This window comes from Lagenorhynchus albirostris, chromosome 6, assembly GCF_949774975.1.
Source record: "Lagenorhynchus albirostris chromosome 6, mLagAlb1.1, whole genome shotgun sequence".
NCBI lineage: Eukaryota > Metazoa > Chordata > Mammalia > Artiodactyla > Delphinidae > Lagenorhynchus > Lagenorhynchus albirostris.
In genome coordinates this window covers 66,347,284-66,369,036 of record NC_083100.1, presented here as the reverse complement: position 1 = coordinate 66,369,036, position 21,753 = coordinate 66,347,284, and the positions used below count along the sequence as shown (strand labels likewise).

The window sequence follows — 21,753 nt, the reverse complement described above, 5'->3', positions numbered from 1 at the left end:
GTAGAGAGAAGCAGCTGGCAGTGTCTCAAAAATTTTAAGCTCTTTTGGGGTACCCTGATACCAAAATTTAAAAATTATTTGAATTAATTGGTTGATAAATGCTCAGTCAACAGTCATTTGCATATAGATAACTATAAAGCAAAGTGCAGCTCTGGGAAACACAAAGTGTTCCACCCTTAAGCACCTGAGAACAGGCTTGCAGCATGTTTTTCTCTAATAAAATACCAATTAGAGACAGTTTATGAAAATGAAATTCAGTGAAGCTTTTTCACTTACAGGCCTTTGAAGATATATATATTGAACAGCGAAAAACCATTAAGACCATGTTAGAATATGCTGACAAAGTTTTCACTTATATATTCATCCTGGAAATGCTTCTCAAGTGGGTTGCATACGGCTTTCAAGTGTATTTTACCAATGCCTGGTGCTGGCTAGATTTCCTGATTGTCGATGTGAGTATTCTGCACATTCTTGATTCATTCTGTTGGCATGTGAATGATATGTGCTAGCAATGGTGCCTGGCACATAAAAGGCACTCAGTAAGTACTGCATGGCCCCAAATATAAATGATGGTTCCCATCTTCCCAATAAGAAAATGCCCCAAAACAATTTTTTTGCTGGTTTAAATGTATATACTTTCAGAGATGAAACAGTCAAATATTGTATGTATTGATTTAGTTTAAATTAATATTTAAGATTCCAAGTTGTACAAAATAATATATTACCATAGAAGTTTTGCTTTTATCACTCTCACATTTCATACAATAACTGTATTTAAATTCTTCAAGGGCATCTTTGATGTTACTATATTCATCATCACCAGAGCCTGTTGCAAAGTGTTTGCCCCACAGGTGGATTACTAATTCCAAAAAATTTGAAAGTCCAAACAGCAAGAAACACTTTTTGATTTGTATGATGGCAGAAACAGATTGGCTATTGGACCAATTATTTAAAAGTTTTGTGAAACCACGATGGTGTTGAAAATAAAGATGCAGTATCAGAATATGAAGCTTTAAAAATATGAATATAAGGTTATTCCCTGATTTTTGAGGGAAAATTCTGAGGAAGATCTCACCTTTTTTAATGCATATGATATCTTAACTAAAAAAAAAAAAATTTAAATCACTTTCATTTAGTTTTGGAGATTTACTTCTTAAACCCCTTTTAAATTAATAGTCCATTTTGAAAGACTAGAAAGGAACTTAAAGGCCTTTTGTCTAGAAAAGACTAGGCGAGCCAGTGAGAATAGGGGACAGGACACCTGCGGGGAGGGGACCGGTCATGCTCAGAGCTAAGGGAGGAGGAGGGCTCTGGAATTTTCAGGAAAGCACAATGTGTTAAGTAGTGTACTTTAAAGATAATATTCTGTTGATTATAATAATTCCTTGGCAATTAAAGATGTATTTTGAAATATAAAATTTACATATGATGCTAGCAAAGAAAAAAATGGGCCATTTCATGGAGAAAATTATTTTTTACAACTTCAGGTGAAAAATATATCAACTTTTAATTTAGTAGGAGTTTTCTGATCACCAAACAGAGGAAAAAATTTGTAAGAGACAAAGAGAATTCTTTGAATTTAAGAGACAAAAATATCTTTTTTCCCTTGAATCTGCCTAAAGCAAATCTATTCTTAAATAACATATAGAGCTACATGAAGAATTATATCAAAAGTTTACTGGCAATGAAATAAGACAATAACTAATACTTAAAACCACATCTGTGTGGACATTACAAACAAAGGAAAAATATACCAAGACAGTACCAGTTATTTTATTTGTATAATGAGATTATGGATGATACTTTTATTTTCTGTATGTGGTTATGATTTTTAATAAAAATATCTGGCATTTAATATATCTATGTGATAATAAAGGCATTAAGTCAACACTACCTAAATATGAAGAAATTCTTAAGAGAAATCTAGTTGAAGTCTATAAGCTGCTACTCATATTACCTAGCATACCCTGATATTTACCTTCTTAGATTTAAGAAAACTATTATGATAATGTATTAAACTAATCCATACTTTGCTTTATGTCAAATATATTTATTGAGCATCTATTTTGTTATGGAAGAGACAAATATGAATGCCATTTTTCTGGGCCTATGGGAGCTTACAGACAACTAGTGAGGACAGATAGTATACAGCGAGAAGATGACATCTATATTAAAAGTGCCATCTGCTTCACTGAGGAAGGAGCAAAGGCTTCATGAGGCCAGGGCAGAGTGAGCTGGCTTTTGAGGGATGACATGTCAGCAGGTACAGATGAGGGGAAGGACACCAAAGCCTTAAAGACACTGATGCATGCCAAGCAGGGCTTGTTCACAAAACAAGTGAGGGAAAGCGTTCCGTAATTGGATGATAAGGTAAGAAAGGTAAGTTGGAGAAGAGGTTGAAGGACCTGAGATGCCATACAAAGAGATTTAGATTTACGATTTAGTAATGAAGCCGCTAAAGAATTGTCTATGGAAAGTGACAAGAAAAGCTCACTCTTTCTGGGAGAGAAATTTGGTGGAGGTGTCAGTGATGGAATAGAAGGAGATTACTATTTACAGGCCAAAGACCAATAAAGATCAAAAAGAGACGAGGGGCTTCCCAGGTGGCACAGTGGTTGAGAGTCTGCCTGCCGATGCAGGGGACACGGGTTCGTGCCCCGGTCCGGTAGGATCCCACATGCCGCGGAGCGGCTAGGCCCGTGAGCCATGGCCGCTGAGCCTGCGCGTCCAGAGCCTGTGCTCCACAACGGGAGAGGCCGCAACAGTGAGAGCCACACGTACCGCAAAAAAAAAAAAAAAAAAGAGAAACAGGTATCTCCTTTTCATATTCAGCTACACAAGACATGTAAATTTGAATATTTTACTACTTCTTTAGCCAATAAATACTGCCCCGGTTCAGAATTTTTTTTCTTATGTCTCACTTTTATCTTTCCTCCTTTAATTTATGCCAGCTCTTTTTCATTTTGTCTTTAGAGAAGATAAAGTACTATAGGTCCTCTTGTTTTATGTGTAGAAGATCTTCACAACAAATGATAATTCAGTAACTATTTTTCAGTTATCTGTGAAGAGGAGACTTACAAAGCCTAAAAGTTTAGATTTTAGGAAAAATATAAAAACCACCTCAGAAATTTTTATAGATTAATTTTTTCTAAATTTAAAGGTTTTTTTATCTCAGAGGACATGTGCAAAATTAGTTCGAATAAGTCAAGTTTTGTTGTAAAAATTTTCTCTGTGCTTCACTTATTTTTCTTAAAAAATGTATTTTTTAAATATACGCTAACACCATATTCTTAAAACCTATATTACACATCTGTTTTCTACTTTTGAAATTCAGGTGCACTTTAGGAGAAAATATCTTTTTTTAGTTTATATGGCTTTAATGAGTTTTCTATGTATTTTCAAAGGAAATCAGACATTTCTGTGCCACCTATGGCAGTTGTTCTTTTCCTTTTTAGTTGAGATTTTAGAACTTCTATCAACTGCATTTGTCATCTGTGTAAATGACTAAAGAAAACATTTTTCTGACAATTTCTAATTAGTTATACTAAAATCTCAACATTTTTTTAATGAATTATTTTAATTTTCCCTAATTAATGATCTTATGCCCTCACACTGACATTTACAGGAAGACTAAGCCACTGTTTAGAAACCTAGATCTTTCTGAATGTGTTTATATTCAGAGTCAATAGTGGTTTGCATAGTTTACTTGCATACTTGTACTAAGTTTTAATTTCTCTTTCAGGTCTCCTCAGTAATATGAGGAATGATAAAGTTTTACAGATCTATAGATGAAAATTTCATTTCGGTGTCATTCTTTTTCTTGCTTTACATTTAATTTTTAAAAATTTTCTTGTCAGGAATCTTGAAAAAAAAACACATATAGCTTCTTTTTCATAAGTTTATAGCAGTGGTTTTCAAAGTGTGGCTCACAGGCCAGTATCATTAGCCTCACCTGGGAACTCGAAGAAATGCAAATTCTCAGGCCCTACCTCAAACCTTGGCCAGCGATTTGTGTTTACAGCAAGCTGTCCAGGTGATTCTGATACTAAAGTTTGAGAACTACTGGTTTATTACATAGAGCAAGGTTGAATTGTATAAGCATTTTTATTTGTAAATGAGAAAACTGTGTTGCTTTTTCTGTATAGGTCTCATTGGTTAGCTTAACTGCAAATGCTTTGGGTTACTCAGAACTTGGTGCCATCAAATCCCTCAGAACACTAAGAGCTCTGAGGCCATTGAGAGCCTTATCCCGGTTTGAAGGAATGAGGGTAAGACCAAATGCTTTAGAATTTGTTGGAATTAGAATTGAGAACAAACTGCTGCTTTGAACCTTAGACATGACAAATCCATGCTGAATTTGTGTCTTCTACATTCAGACTCACATAGCCAATCAATCAGTAATATTTGTCAGACATCCATAAACTTGACATTGTTGGAGGCACTCACAGAACATAATGCCTGAATGGTTGCTTCTAATTAGAAACAATTAGATTGCTTCTAATTAGATTTGTTCACTTTGTGGGAAATTTCTAGCATGTTGTATAGGCTTCTGATGTGAGTCAAGATTAGTTATATTCCTTCCATTTATAAACGTGCACAAAATCCCACTCACTGTAATTTGAAACCACCACATCGTTCCTCATCATTTTTCTTCCCTGTTCCATATGATGTATTTTGAGCCTTTTAAAGTTCAAATCTGGCCTTTTAGCTTTCAAACGAAGGCTGAGATGGCTAAAAAGTAGGTCAGCTGTGGAAATCTAACACTCATTTAGAAAGGTGGTACAAAAGAACTCAGAGGAATTTGTGCTGCCATTTGTCATCCCCTGGGGCACAAAACCTGAGACCACATACCCTCAGCACTGAGGAAATGGTGATGCCCTGTCTCCCTACATTTAGTTATTCAAAAAAGAACTTTTAGATGCTTTTTTTTTGTGATATTTTAAAATAGTTACTTAGGACTTTCTCTGAATGTTGCAAAAACAACCAGAAACAGATGATGTGTGTAGGTGTGTGTGCTCCTATGTTTGTATGCACATGATTGCATAGAAAGGAATGGCTAGCTCTTAAATTCTTTTCACTTTACCAATTTAAAATCTACTGTTTTTGAAGTAGCTGTTTTAATTTTTTAAAAAGAGAATCAAACTTTCAGTACTAGAATGATTTTCATATTTTCTATATCAAGTTTGCATATATAATGACCTAAATTCCTAGTCCTTCCATAGATCTGACTCTCTTCACTTCTTTTTCCATCTCATTTCTGTGCCAGGTTGTTGTCAATGCTCTTTTAGGAGCCATTCCATCCATAATGAATGTACTTCTGGTTTGTCTGATCTTTTGGTTAATATTCAGTATCATGGGAGTGAATCTCTTTGCTGGCAAGTTTTATCACTGTATTAACTACACCACTGGAGAAATGTTTGATGTCAGCGTGGTCAACAACTACAGTGAGTGTAAGGCCCTCATAGAGAGCAACCAAACTGCCCGGTGGAAGAACGTGAAAGTCAATTTTGATAATGTGGGACTCGGGTATCTTTCTCTACTTCAAGTAGTAAGTAACCACCTTATTATTCACTGTGATGTATTATGAAAAGGAGTCCAAAATTCTTCTTTCTCAGTGTTTGCAAATACATACTTCCTCAAGCCCATCTGCCTAGATTCTTCCTCAGTCATGGCCGAACTGTCTTTTCTGCGCCATGTTGAAAACTGGACAGCTCTACAAAGTTTATAGTCTCTCAGACTAAGCCTTAGGTTCCCAGCACAGGTCTTTGTTACTGAGATTTCTGTGTAGGTTCCTACTGTTTTCCCCCATCCCTAATCTGAGCAAAGTAGAGGCAGTGGCCTGAGGGTGGGGTTGGAAAGGTGGTGGGGAGAGGCGTGGTAGATTTCTGTCCTCCTTCTCAGGTACCAGACAGTCTCTAAACCCTCGCCAAGTCTCCACCCGCCCAACCTTCACCAACACCGTAACCAAATGTACCCTCACACGAACTCTACCTTGATTCCCCTCTTCCTTCCTGCTGCTTGAATGCTTTCAGATAGGGAGATTGCTCTCTTGCAAATGAAAACCTTCCTATCAAGTCTACTATGTCTGCTATAATTTCATAAAAATCCATTCAACTTCTCAACTGACCACTCTAAGTCATGTCCACATGCTCCCTGAGATGATCCACCTACACAGTACCCAACACTAGGTAAATATTGCAGGGTCCTGTAGCACTAAGGAACTGAAAAAAAATGTACAAGACTTGTCTTCAGGATTACTATTCCCACACAAACACACAAAACCAAAATATTTTAAAAAGTAAATTGCAATTAAATATAATGTTTGCTTCAGATTATAATGCTGCTTTTTATAGAATAACTGCCTCAAAATAGTATATTTAGCAATACTGAGGAGAGTTTCAAGAACAAACCATCATGATTGATGGTTAGTGATAATACCACTTAGAAAGGGATGAGCAGAAAAGAAAGCATTAAGATCAAACAACACAGCATATGTTTTCATTTGTCTGAAGGTAGTACTATATACGTGAAATTATTTCATGTTATATTCTTTAGATACAGCAGAGTCAAAAGTTATTGACAATTGCTTTTATGATAGCATATAGTTGTAATCCATCATGATTTCATTATAGATGTTAAAGTTGCATAAAAAGATGTTATAGAAGAATGCAAAGGAAGAGTTTTCAATGCATATGTTATAAAACTTTGCCCAAAGAATTTAAATATTAATTCAAAACTATTTTATATACCCGTTTTGAATGAATCGTGGTCAATCTGATATTTAATCTCTTTTCTAGAATTATAATTTGTGAGGGAAAATATTAAATGATGTGACTTTTTTTACAGGCCACATTTAAGGGATGGATGGATATCATGTATGCAGCTGTTGATTCACGAAATGTAAGTCTGTTTAGAGAGAAAATTGTTTAATTTGATCCAGTGAATATTTCTGAAGTGTTGTTATTTAGTGATATTGTCAATAAAGTGAAATCATAGGTAAATTTATAGATTACATCTATATTAGAAAAATAAAATATTCAACCTTATATTACACTTTCCAAAATTTGATTTAAATGTATTTCTCTACTCACTGTGAATCTTTTAACATATCTTTCCTAGTATCTAGCATGGTGCCTGGCACTTAAAAATTTGTTGACTCTATTTGTAAAATGAGACATCTTATTTTTGGTTCTGATAGTTCTGGCCATGAATTAAAAGCCTGCACAGGCACTTTCTTCATCTGTCACAGATTTCTTCCAGCTTTTGATCTTTCCTCTGATAGGAAGGATCTGACTAGTGGTGAAAAAAGCAAACAGAAAGCAATATAAACATATAAAAAAAATCCTGGGCTTCCCTGGTGGCGCAGTGGTTGAGAGTCCGCCTGCTGATGCAGGGGACATGGGTTTGTGCCCCAGTCTGGGAAGATCCCACATGCCGCGGAGCGGCTGGGCCCGTGAGCCATGGCTGCTGAGCCTGCGCATCCGGAGTCTGTGCTTCGCAATGTGAGAGGCCTGCGTACCGCAAAAAAAAAAAAAAAAAAAAAAAATCCTAATGGTGTTTCTCTCTGGGAAGTGAGATTTTTGTGGTAGGAAAAGGGGCTTTCATAATCTACCTTATACACATCAGCACTTTTGAAATTTTTTGTATAATCTCCATTAATTTCTCACTAACAATAAGGGAGGAAATCACATTTTGAAAAAGAGATTGGCTTCTGATATATTGCCAGAGTATAGTAATTAAGCTCAAAATATTATATCCCTGACACCAAAAACCAGGTGGTAACTTAGAAAGAATTCCTGATTTTTTTTTCACCTTATTTAAAAAAAAAAAAAAGAATGAAAGCGCTTAACACCCTGCATTGTATCTATTACTGTCAGGAATCCCAGTTATGGGTTTTTTTGAATAATAGTTACAATTTATTATGTATTACCACTCACTGTGCTGGCTTTCTTACATTACCTCATTTTTTGCAGTGGTTTCCTACCTATTTGATTAATTCATTTAAAATTCTCTCCACCTTTCTTATCAATAACGTACATGACACACAACTTGCTTTCAGTTTCTTCCTTAATAACCTAGCATACACTATCTGCTATGTAACCCCTCAGCATTCAAGCACTTCACAAAAGATGGAGTCCAATTGGCCACTATAATTATGACAGGTTATTCACTCTTACTCTCATTAGTTAATAGAGAAATGCAAATTTAAACCAAAATTAGATATTACCTACAAACCTTCCTGATTGGCAATATTAAAAAGTTTGACAGTACCAAGTGCTGCTAAGAATAAACAGCAGCAAGAACTCTAGTATGCTGATTGGGGGGAAATGGATAAATATTCCTTTAAAAAAGTTGAGTATTACCAACATTATTCATTAAAGTTCAAGATATTCTTTAACCCCACAATTCCATTTTTAGCAATATATTCTATAGAAACTTATGTACATATATAGGAGAATCTATGTATAAGAATGAGCATAACTTTTTTTCATTAGTGAAAAACTGGAAACAACTCAAAAGTAGTAGAAATAGGCAAATATTGAATATTAAACAGTATTGAAAATGATATATGAATCCAGTATACATAATGCAGATGAATCTTAAAATGTAACTGTTATAACAAATGTGTCTACTCGACAAAATGTAGACACAACTAACCTTATTGTTCAAGAATGCATACTTAGGTTCTAACTCTAGAGAAAAAGCAAGGAAATAATTACTGTAAAAGTCAGGATAATGATTATCTCTAGCAGGGATGGTAGAATTTCTGTTTGGGAAGGATATACCAAGGGTTTCTGACATCTTGGGTTGTAAAGTTCACTTTAAAAGAGTTTATTACATCTAACACTTATGTACTGTGCACTTTTGTGTTTACATAGTATTTAATTTTAAGACATTTTAAAATATTTTATATCACTTTCCACTACACACATGCATAAATAAAATAGAAGTCTTATCAAAGAATAGGCAGTTTTACAATATTTCCAATATTTTCTATTTTACCCTATTTCATTAGAAAAAAAAATTCCATGTTGGCCATTACCCTCTAAATTGATTTCATGACACAATGGGTCATTACCTGCATTCATTGTCACCTGTGACTAGTTAACTGAGTTGGTTAGAACAATGTCCTGTGAGACCTGAACTACAGATTACAGCCAAAGCTTAAACCAGCCATCATACTTTTTTCATCAGAACTGTGCTGGATGAGAGAGGGCATCATTGTTACAAAAACAATGCCTAAGGCCTGCAGAATAGGATGAATCAATAGACTCATTTTCAGAATGGAAAGATCCTACTGATGTACCTATGTCCACACGTACAGTAATAATTCTAGTCTATCAACAGAAATATGTACTAGAAATCAAACCTTTACTCTTAACCTTTTGTTATTGACCAGGTGCTGTTTTAACACCTCTCATATACAATAGTAACATTTAACCTTCCCAACTACCATATGAGGAGTAGGTTCTATATTTTTCCATTTTACAGATGAAGAAGCTGAGTCAGAGAGGGTAAAATTTGAAAGTTTTTAACATAGAACAGTGTGACTACAACACCTCTTCTGTAGGAAGAGGAAATCCTCACTTTGCATGCCCCATTGGGGTCTTGAAACTGCATTGCAAGTGCATTCATAATCTAGGCATTTATTGGGTGAAATTAATTTTAATTATTCAGACTTTTCTATGAGTTGTTTCATTTTCTCAAGTCAGTGAACCTTATTAGAGACTCTTCAATAGGTGTTAGATTTGATGTTTCATAAAATCTGTTTAATTTTTTTTAATTTCCAGTGATAGAGACATGCTTTGAGAATCAAAAATTCACTGATGTCTTTTTTATGAAACATGGAGTAGGTCTAATAGTTATCATTTTTCATATTTTGTAGGTAGAATTACAACCCAAGTATGAAGACAATCTGTACATGTATCTTTATTTTGTCATCTTTATTATTTTTGGTTCATTCTTTACTCTGAATCTTTTCATTGGTGTCATCATAGATAACTTCAACCAACAGAAAAAGAAGATAAGTATACTAAAACTTCATCTTTGCTCTAAAATGTGAACTAAACATATCACACCGTTTCCTTTTGGCTCCAAATGCAGTCAACAAAAAGAAAGAATATAAAATTCAGAAATTGTTTTGAGAGACTTAATCATCTATGAGTTTTTAAGTGATTGATAATTCAGATAGCATGTACTGATATTTCCAGTATAGAAATCTGACTAATATGGCATAATTTATGCATTGAATATATGCATCTCTAAAATACATATATTAATTAGTAGCATTAGAATAGAATGTGGAGCCATTTTTCATACAATTACTAAGATGAATTTTGTAGCTAGCAAAGAACATGATTTTTACAAGTTTTTCTTTCATTTCTTTACTTTGGAGGTCAAGACATTTTTATGACAGAAGAACAGAAGAAATACTACAATGCAATGAAAAAACTGGGTTCAAAGAAACCACAAAAGCCCATACCTCGACCTGCTGTAAGAATAACATACTTTCATCATCAATAAAAGCTATGCTATCTATCACTTTTACAGCCCAAATTGCTAGATACTAATTTTTGTGCATTTGCAAAACAAAGTTTTTGCCTTAGCAATGTGACTAGCTAGCCTAAGTATTTGTAATTTATATATACATACTATGTAGAAATTATGTAATATATTTTATATACAGATAAAAAATACATATTAATAATAATGTTCAGACTTATATGCCAATATTATTCCATAGGATTGATGTCACTGAGGAGCTTCTAATAATGCAGAGAAGAAAACATACTCATATATACATAGTGTGGGAATATTGAATGTTCTCAGAGTGCAGTGGGGACCAGTTGGGATAATTGGTACCTCTTGGATATGCCCCATATTCTGTCCAACTTTGCAGATTGAATGGAATCATTAATGGAAAAAGTCACAGGTCTTGTTTTTTCCTGGTTTTTAAGAAAAATCTATTTCCTCCTAGCATCTTGCCCCTAAATCAGATGACATCATTCTTTAAGACTTTTCATGGCTATTCCAATTGTATATTTGCCAATGGCTACTGGTTCTGTTTGGTTGCTTCAAGGAATTGTTGTCAGGAGAGTTCCTGAGTTTTTCTATGTTTCAGAAGTCCTCCCCCAAGGTACACATGGTACAAGGCAATCCAGTGTTCCCAAAGAATCATGACTCTATGACTCTATTAGTGATGATGTAAAACTGGCCAAGCTAAAACTGGCCATGCCCATGTTTTGTTTGTAAGTTAGCCAAAAGCTCAAAGAAAGTGGATACTTATATTGGACAAAACATTAGGAATGGACAATTTGAGCCTACTCTTTGAGAAATAATACAACTTGAATGGATGGGGAGTAAAGCAGAGTAATGCCCTATATAAAAAAACATATACTCCAAAGCCATGGAAATAAATATTGCAGTGGAGAATAGTGATATATTTGAAATAGTGAGTAGTAAACACAAGGTTTTCTGGGTTAAATGAGTCAAGGTTACCACTATGAGTCTGAAGAAATCGATCTTAATTAAGCCAAATGAAAATATAATATAGTTAAGTGAACAGCATAGTAATGTGAAGAAAAAGAATTTTAGAGACTGGTGTGAGAAGATGTTAGAGACAAAATAGTGCTGGGCCTTGGACAAGAAGATGAACGCTTATATACAAGAAGATGAGTCCACAATATGGGGTCATGCCAGTAGGACTGGAACATAGGAAATAAATGAGCCAACAAGAAGACTCAGTGGGATGAGGCAGCTATAAAATATAGGAAAAGAGGGAGGATTATTATTATCTACATTTCATTATGTAGATAATGAAAAATGTAAAACAGTTAATGTTTTGTGAAATTACTGATTGCACTAACATAAAGTCTTATAAAGGCATTTGGAAAAATTAGGTCTTATGAATATGAGACAAAGATTTTAGAGTTGTCATTGTCAGACATAATTCAGTTGAGCTCTGAAGCTTAGATTCATTTTTGAAAGATAATTAGAATATATATTAAAAAAAAAAAGACCCAAAAAGTTCTGAGCATGAAGCCTTGGGCACTTCACCATTATAGGAAGAGGTAAATCAGTGAAGGAGTGAGATTTATCAATAGGCAACATATATATGTAGATAAATGATTGAGAAAGAAATTTTTAAATGGCTGTTTAATTACATCAAATGACATAGGTTTACCTGGACAGGGACAGGGATGCACAGGAAACGATCAGTGCACTTAACTAGACTATTATTGGCAATAATTTGGCAAATTAAGAAATGATTTGGTAAAATCCATCCTTTCAGTCATTCATTAACAATGTACTATGCTAAACATTTGGATTTAAATATCGAGCAATAAAGAGTCTATTTGGTAATCAAATAGTCACCCCAACAAATATAGAAATATCCAAGAAGGAAAGATCCATTTGGCTATGAGAGCTGATAAGAAAGAGGGGACTGATGAATCAGGGAAGTTAGGGAAGGCTTCACTGAAGCATGAGCTGAGGCATGGAGAAGAATGAGGAAGCATCAGTAGGCAATGTGGGAAGAGAAGAGGAATGTATATATGAAGGCCCTGAGGTAGGAAAGCCAGTGAACTGGAGTGCAGAGGGGGGGGGGTCATTTGGGACATGGGGAGAATGAAGAGGTTAGGATGGTCCACGCTTTTCTGGGCTTCATAGGCCATGTTCAAGAGTAGTCTTTGTCCTTAGAGCAATGGGAAGTCATTGAAGGGGACCTGGTCCGTTTGGGTTTTGTGAATATCACTCAACCAGCACTGACAGAGGCAGTATGTGCATTGTAGACTCGTTTTGGAACTATTTCAGAGATGATAGATAGAGTGGTGTGGAGAAGAATAAAATGGATGGATTTGTAAGCTATCACAGGAATGAAATTAAAAGGTTTATTAATTGAATATGAAAGGTGAAGAAGGAAGCAACAAAGATGACTTATGAGTTTCTGCCTCACACAACTGGATGAATAATGGTGTCATGCAGAATATGAAGTAGGGACATGAATGGAGAAAAAATTGGGGATGCTGGTTTACAGAATTTTACAATCAAAAAGGGAGTCTGAAAGAGAATGAATGTTTAGAAGAGGTAGTAAAATAAAGTTTCTAAAGATTGAGAGATTAGGTGCAGAGCAAAGCAGGAGTTCTGAAGAAGAAGAGATTGAAGAGAAAGGGAATAAATATAGAATAAAGTTGCGCAGGATGTGGCTCAAGAACAGTGTAGTCTAGGTTAGAGAGCAAAAGGGACTGAGTCCTCCAATGAATTTGGAGTAATATATAAAAAAGATAGGTGCGAGAGACAAGATAATAGGAAATGAAAAAGGAAGTAGAAGAGTTTCTTTACACCAGTTGACTTTGGTGTTCTCAAAAAAGAAGAATAGAGGGCAAGAGAATGGGAAATTTCTGAGAAGTTTGAAATTATCCTGGGACCAAGTGAGGGACAAAGGATTGCTAATCATTGTCAAGGGCCAAGGTAAAGTGAGAGAACATAAATCTTTGGTGAACAAGGCCTCCAAGGTTATATAGCTTCCTTCAGCATATTCTGGGATTTCAATTGGAGACAGTGATCTATAACTGGGAATTGGAGTTGTATGTTGAGGTAATCCACTGGAAAACTAAATGGACAGGGAATCTAAGGAGCTTTTCATTGATCATGCTGATATGAAAATAAACACCAAGTTTCTGATTTTATGCAATTTTGAATCTACTACACTGTAGGTGCTATATCTGTGGAAGAGAAAAAGGTTTTAATTAAATAAGAGCAATTGATGTCATAAAATGTCATCACTTTTATGACAAATGTAAGCACAAAGTTTTCTGAGATCACAGAGTGCTTAAAACTTAAAACTGAGTTAGGATTCACCAGACTGAGAAGGGCTGTCTGATAATATCCCTTGACAGAGGTGTTAGGACAGAGGAGACAGATAAACAAGATAAAATGATATGGTACAAGAGTGGTAGGAAGTATCAGAAGGGTAGAAATAAGGGGACCATAACTAGCCTTGGAAAAGTAAACTTCAGTACACAAGAGCTAAGAACGAAGTGTTTAGAACTGGAATTACATGCATTTATTAGGTTGAAGAAGGCCCTAGAAGGACAGACCCAGCTGAAACAATGTAAGTCCAACCCAGCAGGCTAAATATGTATTCAGAGAAAATAGCAAAATATAACAAACAGGTGGTGTTTGATGTCCCAGAATTTCAATAGGGAGTAATGGATGCTTCTACTAGGGAGAGGACAAAACACTAACATAGAGAATCCAGACCAATAAATGTGTCGATCTGGGAAAGCAGACTATGAGTGTAGAGGTAGCAGAACGTCTGTAGTTCTAGTTGAGAAGGTAGAGGACAACCTAGCAGAGGTAAGCCAAGGCCCAAGCTCTAAAGTGCCTCAATACCAAGCAGATAGGGGCAAAAAGGAAGAAAATAGGGTCCAGTAGGCTTAATTGGTTTACAAGATGAGGACTTAATTTCATAAACAAGACGTAAGGCCAGTTAGTGCTTGGAATAAGGCCCAAATTGAATAGGGCAGAGTTTGAACATTTGAATTGTGAACTGTAATTTTTTAAAGATAATTTATTCTTATAGAAGAGTTACCTCACAAAATCCTCACCCTACTTTCCTTTATTTTAACCTCTTACATAACCATAGATTGGTTAGCAAAACTAAGAAATTAATCTTGCTGTAATACCATAAAATAAAATGTAGAATTTAACTGGATTTCACCAACTATTCCACTAATGTCCTTTTTCTTGAACTATAATTCTAGAAACATCTTCTCAACTGAACCTTGAGGTAGAATTAAGGTAGAATTTAAGACGCTTTGGCTTTGCCGGGGGTTGGGGGGGTATTTAAAGGGAGAAACTGGGGGGGGGGGAAATGACAGGAAAAGCAAGAGAAGTACTTATTCATTAGTTCTTCAAAGTTAATTTTGATGCTCACCCCGAACACAGGCAATAACAAAGACTCATTATAGTGGCAAATATTTACTAACTGTCCATTGTACACATGGTGATGTTCTGGGCACTGAGAACTTAACAGGTGGTTCTTAACATAAAATCAGTTTATAAAATCTGGTATCATGAACAGTATAAATAAAACAAATACATTTGGAAAGAGCTGGATATTCCAATATACACATTTTCTTCCAAGTGTAAAACAAACATAGTGTTTTTTAATAAAAGCTACATTTTCATATTGCTATATTAAAATCAGATAAGTTGAACTTGATTTTTTTTTCCAGTTTCTAAGTGAACTTTACATACTCTTTGTTTCAGAACAAATTTCAAGGGATGGTCTTTGATTTTGTAACCAAACAAGTCTTTGATATCAGCATCATGATCCTCATCTGCCTCAACATGGTCACCATGATGGTAGAAACTGATGACCAGAGTCAAGAAATGACAAACATTCTGTACTGGATTAATCTGGTGTTTATTGTTCTGTTCACTGGAGAATGTGTGCTGAAACTAATCTCTCTTCGTTATTACTATTTCACCATTGGATGGAATATTTTTGATTTTGTGGTGGTCATTCTCTCCATTGTAGGTAAGAAGAGCTGCTTTTACTCAGTTAAGGAATTTAGTAGTGAAAATTTGTGTTTTAAAGCTTTAAAGTTTTTTTCGCTAATCTTACTCATTCACCCCGAAATTTCAAATAAAAGTCTAATTATTAGTCCATTTTCAGCTTGTCATTTCTCTAATTGCATGCTGTGTATGATATGATGTATAAAAAAAGGAATTTATATTCTGCAGGTTTCATTTATCATCTTGTCTCATTTCAGAAGAAAATAACTGCAACTTTAGCATAATACTCCTGTACTCAGTCATACTCCTGTAGTATAGACAAGTATTGTTTTGAATAAACAATTCACACACACGTACACATATAAATCCTTACAAGTAGTCAAATAGTCCATAAATAATTGTCCTTGATAATTGGAATATCATGTTGTGTGTTTATATATATTCACACTCATACAAGCTTCATGTTATCTTTGGGTTCAGATAGTTTTCTATGGTGTGTAATATTCTTTTTCACAAGTACATATTTTGTTCAAAAATTCAAAGCAAATTCATTTCATCAATACATATTGTTTTTGTGTAGGACATTAAATCAGGTGCTAGAAGTAAGGTTCTGCTTGTTTGAGGAAAGAAAACATATACATAGAGAGACAAATAGTATTCCACTATTTATACACTTCTGCTGGTTAAATAGAAAGACAAGGTAGCATTCCATTTGATCCTGACGACTGTGGTATGCAGGATAATACAGTGATTAAGGGATGAGACTCCTGGGTCATACAGACCTGACCGAGTGCTTCCCTATTTTCACTACTTACCAGCTCTGTGACCTATGGCAAGTAACTCACCTTTCCAATCCTTAGTTTTCCAAGGAACATTTTTGTGAAGTGGTGTTATAAAGATTAAATGAGATTATGAAAGTAAATGCACTTAGCACTGTGCCTAGCACAAAGAAAAGACTTAGTAAATGTTAAGCCTAACAACGACAACAAAAGTAGCTATTATCATCATTTAGCAATGCATAAAATCATTGCCAGGATTCAGTCCCAAGTATGTCTGTCTTGAAAGCCTGGATTGTCTCCAGTACGTTGTGCTGCCGCCTCCCAAATAAGATGGATCAAAACCATCTCAGAAGAATAAGAACTCTCATATTCCTGATCCAAAAATCATATGCTTTATCCATTAAATCTTACGCAAACACTAGAACTAGTATTTAAGAAACATAAATTTCTTGGGCTTCCCTGGTGGCGCAGTGGTTGAGAGTCCGCCTGCCGATGCAGGGGACACGGGTTCGTGCCCCGGTCCGGGAGGATCCCACGTGCCGCGGAGCGGCTGGGCCCGTGAGCCATGGCCGCTGAGCCTGCACGTCCGGAGCCTGTGCTCCGCAACGGGAGAGGCCACCACAGTGAGAGGCCCGCGTACCGCAAAAAAAAAAAAAAAAAAGGAAACATAAATTTCTGTGCTTGGCTGCCATATACATTGTGTCCTTTATGGATGCTTTTCTTGAACCAGAAAAAATGACCATTAGTACCTTCAGTTAGTATAAAGGTGTTAATGTTATAACACTAAACATACCAGTTTCATTTTGCTAAACAAATATTACAGATTGTGTGTATGGAAATGTGTCTGTGTGTGTATGTGTATACCTAATTCTCATGTCCACATTTTGTAAAACTAGTTAGTGCTTATCTTAGAAATGTAAATTTTCATTTGCTGCCATTAAGTATAACCTTATTTTTGTTTTATCTTGGCTTTCCATAGGTATGTTTCTGGCTGAGCTGATAGAGAAATATTTTGTGTCCCCTACCCTGTTCCGAGTGATCCGTCTTGCCAGGATTGGCCGAATCCTGCGTCTGATCAAAGGGGCCAAGGGGATCCGCACGCTGCTCTTTGCTTTGATGATGTCCCTTCCTGCGTTGTTTAACATCGGCCTCCTGCTCTTCCTGGTCATGTTCATCTACGCCATCTTTGGGATGTCCAACTTCGCCTATGTTAAGAGGGAGGTTGGAATTGATGACATGTTCAACTTCGAGACCTTTGGCAACAGCATGATCTGCCTGTTCCAGATTACCACCTCTGCTGGCTGGGATGGATTGCTAGCACCTATTCTTAATAGTGGACCTCCAGACTGTGACCCTGAAAAAGATCACCCTGGCAGCTCAGTTAAGGGAGATTGTGGGAACCCATCTGTGGGGATCTTCTTTTTTGTCAGTTACATCATCATATCATTTCTGGTCGTGGTGAACATGTACATCGCTGTCATCCTGGAGAACTTCAGTGTTGCTACTGAAGAAAGTGCAGAGCCCCTGAGTGAGGATGACTTTGAGATGTTCTATGAGGTTTGGGAGAAGTTTGATCCTGATGCCACCCAGTTCATAGAGTTCTCCAAGCTCTCTGATTTTGCGGCTGCCCTGGATCCTCCTCTTCTCATAGCAAAACCAAACAAAGTCCAGCTCATTGCCATGGATCTGCCCATGGTCAGTGGGGACAGGATCCACTGCCTCGACATTTTATTTGCCTTCACAAAGCGTGTTTTGGGTGAGAGTGGAGAGATGGATGCCCTTCGAATACAGATGGAAGAGAGATTCATGGCATCCAACCCCTCCAAAGTCTCCTATGAGCCCATTACAACCACTTTGAAACGCAAACAAGAGGAGGTGTCTGCTATTGTTATCCAGAGGGCTTATAGACGCTACCTCTTGAAGCAAAAAGTTAAAAAAGTTTCATGTATATATAAGAAGGACAAAGGTAAAGAAGGTGATGGAACACCCATCAAAGAAGATATCCTCACTGATAAACTAAATGAGAATTCAACTCCAGAGAAAACCGATGTGACACCTTCTACCACGTCTCCACCTTCCTATGACAGTGTGACCAAACCAGAAAAAGAAAAATTTGAAAAAGACAAATCAGAAAAGGAAGACAAAGGGAAAGATATCAGGGAAAGTAAAAAGTAAAAAGAAACAAAAAATATTCCATTTTGTGATCAATTGTTTACAGCCTGTGATGGTGATGTGTTTGTGTCAACAGGACTCCCACAGGAGGTCAATGCCAAACTGACTGTTTTTACAACTGTATACTTAAGGTCAGTGCCTATAACAAGACAGGGGCCTCTGGTCAGCAAACTGAGACTCAACAAACCAGAGAAACAACATCGACAGGAGGTTTCTGTGTTCACAACCAGCTGACACTGCTGAAGAGCAGAGAGTAATGGCTACTCAGACTCTAGGAACCAATTTAAAGGGGGGAGGGAAGTTAAATTTGTATGTAAATTCAACACGTGACACTTGATAACAGTAATTGTCACCACTGTTTATGTTCTAACTGCCACACCTGCCATATTTTTATGAAATGTATGCTGTGAATTTATCACTTTCTTTTTAATTCACAGGTTGTTTACTATTATATGTGACTATTTTTGTAAATGGGTTTATGTTTGGGGAGAGGGAGTAAAGGTAAGAAATTCTATGTTTCTCTACTGTATAACTGGATATATTTTAAATGAAGGCATGCTGCACTTCTCATTCTCACATGAAAAGAAATCACATCACAAAAGGAAAGAGTTTACTTCTTGTGTCAGGATGTTTTCAGATTTTTGAGGTGCTTAAATAGCTATTCATGTTTTTAAGGTGTCTCATCCAGAAAAATTTTACTGTGCCTGTAAATGTTTCATAGAATTCACAAGCATTAAAAAGTTGTTTTATTTTTTCATAATCCATTACATGTACCTGTATATATGTATATATGTATATGTGCGTGTATATACATATATATGTATACACACACCACACACACACACACACACGCGCACACACACACACACACACACACACACACACACACACACCATTACATAGTCATTCAGAGTCCTGGCAGCATGACTTCAACATTTTTGATAAGTGTCCTTTGGCATAAAATAAAAAATATCCTATCAGTCCTTTCTAAAACCTGAATTGACCAAAAAGCATCCCCTCCCATCACTTTATAAAGTTGATTCTGCTTTTTCCTGCAGTATTGTTTAGCCATCTTCTGCTCTTGGTAAGGTTGACATAGTACATGTCAATTTAAAAAATAAAAGTCTGCTTTGTAAATAGTAATTTTACCCAGTGGTGCATGTTTGAGCAAACAAAAATGATGACTTAAGCACAGTATTTATTGCATCAAATATGTACCACAGTAAGTATAGTTTGCAAGCTTTCAACAGGTAATATGATGTAATTGGTTCCATTATAGTTTGAAGCTGTCACTGCTGCATGTTTATCTTGCCTCTGCTGCTGCATCTTATTCCTTCCACTGTTCAGAAGTCTAATATGGGAAGCCATATATGTCAGTGGTAAAGTGAAGCAAATTGCTCTATCAAGACCTCATTCTTCGTGTCATTAAGCAATAGGTTGCAGCAAACAATAAAGAGCTTCTTGGTTTTTATCCTTCCAATCTTAATTGAATACTCTACGGTAAAAAGTCCGATGTACAAACATGTTGCAAGCTGCTTAATTCTGTTGAAAATATATGGTTAGAGTTTTCTAAGAAAATATAAATACTGTACAAAGTTCATTTTATTTTATTTTTCAGCTTTTGTACATAAAATGAGATATTAAAAGTATCTTCAGGTTGATGTCACAGTCACTACTGTTAGTTTCTGTTCCTAGCACTTTTAAATTAAAGCACTTCACAAAATAAGAAACAAAGACTAACATGCAGTGTAGGTTCCTGCTTTTTTTTATTAGTACAGTAAACTTTGCACACATTTCAATGTGAAACAAATCTCAGACTGAGTCCAGCATTTATTTGCTTTCAAATAGTGATGCCTTATTATCAAAAGAGGCTTAAGGAACGATCAGTTGATATTCTTGGCATCGCTTGAATCAGATGTTTCCACCTAGTCTTTTTATTCAGTAAATCGTCAGTCTTTTCCAGTGTTTGTTCACACAGGTAGATCTTATTCTTACTGACCCATGTGGCATTAGAACTTTATCAGATATGATATGAGGTCCAAGCTTTTCTTTTCAACAAAAATTATATAAGTGAAATTATATTACCAGTTACAGCAAAACACTTTGTGTTTCTTTCACAAGCAACATTAAATGTAGATTCTTTACACTAAGGCTATTGACTTGTAGTATGTTGGTGAAATGCATGCAGGAAAATGCTATTACCATAAAGAAGGGTAAACCACATTACAATCAAGCCAAAAGAATAAAGTTTTTGCTTTTGTTTTTGTATTTAATTGTTCTGTCGTTGTTTCTATCTTTGAAATGCCATTTAAAGGTAAATTTCTATCATGTAAAATGATCTGTCAGAAAAAATGTAAAAATACACATTGAATATAATAATTCATCTTTAAATTTTTTCGTTTAATGGAAATTAATTAAGAAGAGTGTACTGGATATCTAGTTTTAATATTGGCCCAAAACCTAGATATGGTATTGGATACAGTAGTGGAAAATTACAAAAATTAATAAAAGATTGACTAGCATTTTAAGTTGTGCATCCTTTCTCCTTCCCGTCTACCTACTGCTTTTTTGTTTTGTTATTCTCTTTTCCATTTTGGTTCCTTCCCTGTGTATTCTTGATGTACTTTCTATATACTTTTCCATCACTTCCTTGGGCTCTCAGTATTTTTCATTAAGGATATTCTCATTTTTTCTTTTCTGTTCACCAAATCTCTTGCTTATTATAGTCTGTAGACAACAGATCTGTATACTTAGGCCCCTAATAATCTGCTGCACTAGAAAAAGTTCATATAATATCTTCATATTCATTTCTATAATTTTGGAAGCAAAAATTCCAAGTGAGCTTAGATCTCACTCTTTATAATATATAAACAAAATTCCCCAAATGACACAGATTTGGTTTTTCCATTTAATTATGAGAAGTTTGAAATGTTTTTGAGTTCTGATTACCTATTAGAAATACCTGAGAAGCTTTAATAAATGCCAATGTTTGAACCAAAAGCAGACCAATTGAATTCATATCTCTGGGGATGAAACTTAAGCATCTAATTTTTTTAAGGCTCCCCATTGATTTTGATTTATACTTAGGGTCGAGGACCAATGAGTTAGGGTATCCTTGCTCAATATGAAAAAATGTTCTGCAGAAAATGCACCTGTTCCCTTCAGCACTTCATTGTATAAGTCATCATATACAAGTTCCCAATATGATGGCTTTGGGGGTGTTTATCTTGCAGTGAGAGAGGTGTTTATCTTTTTTTTTAATTTTGTTGAAGTATAGTTG

At 35.6% G+C, this 21,753-nt stretch overlaps 1 protein-coding gene across 10 annotated transcripts in view; it reads left to right on the top strand.

Moving 5' to 3' along the window:
- SCN2A (sodium voltage-gated channel alpha subunit 2) overlaps positions 1-20,746 on the top strand; it is a 93,384-nt gene extending 72,638 nt beyond the window's left edge. For 5 of the 10 annotated variants that reach the window (XM_060152744.1, XM_060152745.1, XM_060152739.1 and 2 more), the window contains 8 exons: positions 279-452; positions 4,146-4,268; positions 5,267-5,548; positions 6,847-6,900; positions 9,887-10,024; positions 10,390-10,494; positions 15,274-15,544; positions 17,281-20,746. In XM_060152744.1, the coding sequence (XP_060008727.1) occupies positions 279-452; positions 4,146-4,268; positions 5,267-5,548; positions 6,847-6,900; positions 9,887-10,024; positions 10,390-10,494; positions 15,274-15,544; positions 17,281-18,476 (2,343 nt within the window). In that variant the 3' untranslated portion in view covers positions 18,477-20,746. Of the gene's footprint in view, positions 1-278; positions 453-4,145; positions 4,269-5,266; positions 5,549-6,846; positions 6,905-9,886; positions 10,025-10,389; positions 10,495-15,273; positions 15,545-17,280 lie in introns of all 10 variants that reach the window. The other 5 variants (XM_060152742.1, XM_060152737.1, XM_060152743.1 and 2 more) reach the window with 2 other exon arrangements.
- Positions 20,747-21,753: the final 1,007 nt, after the last annotated feature.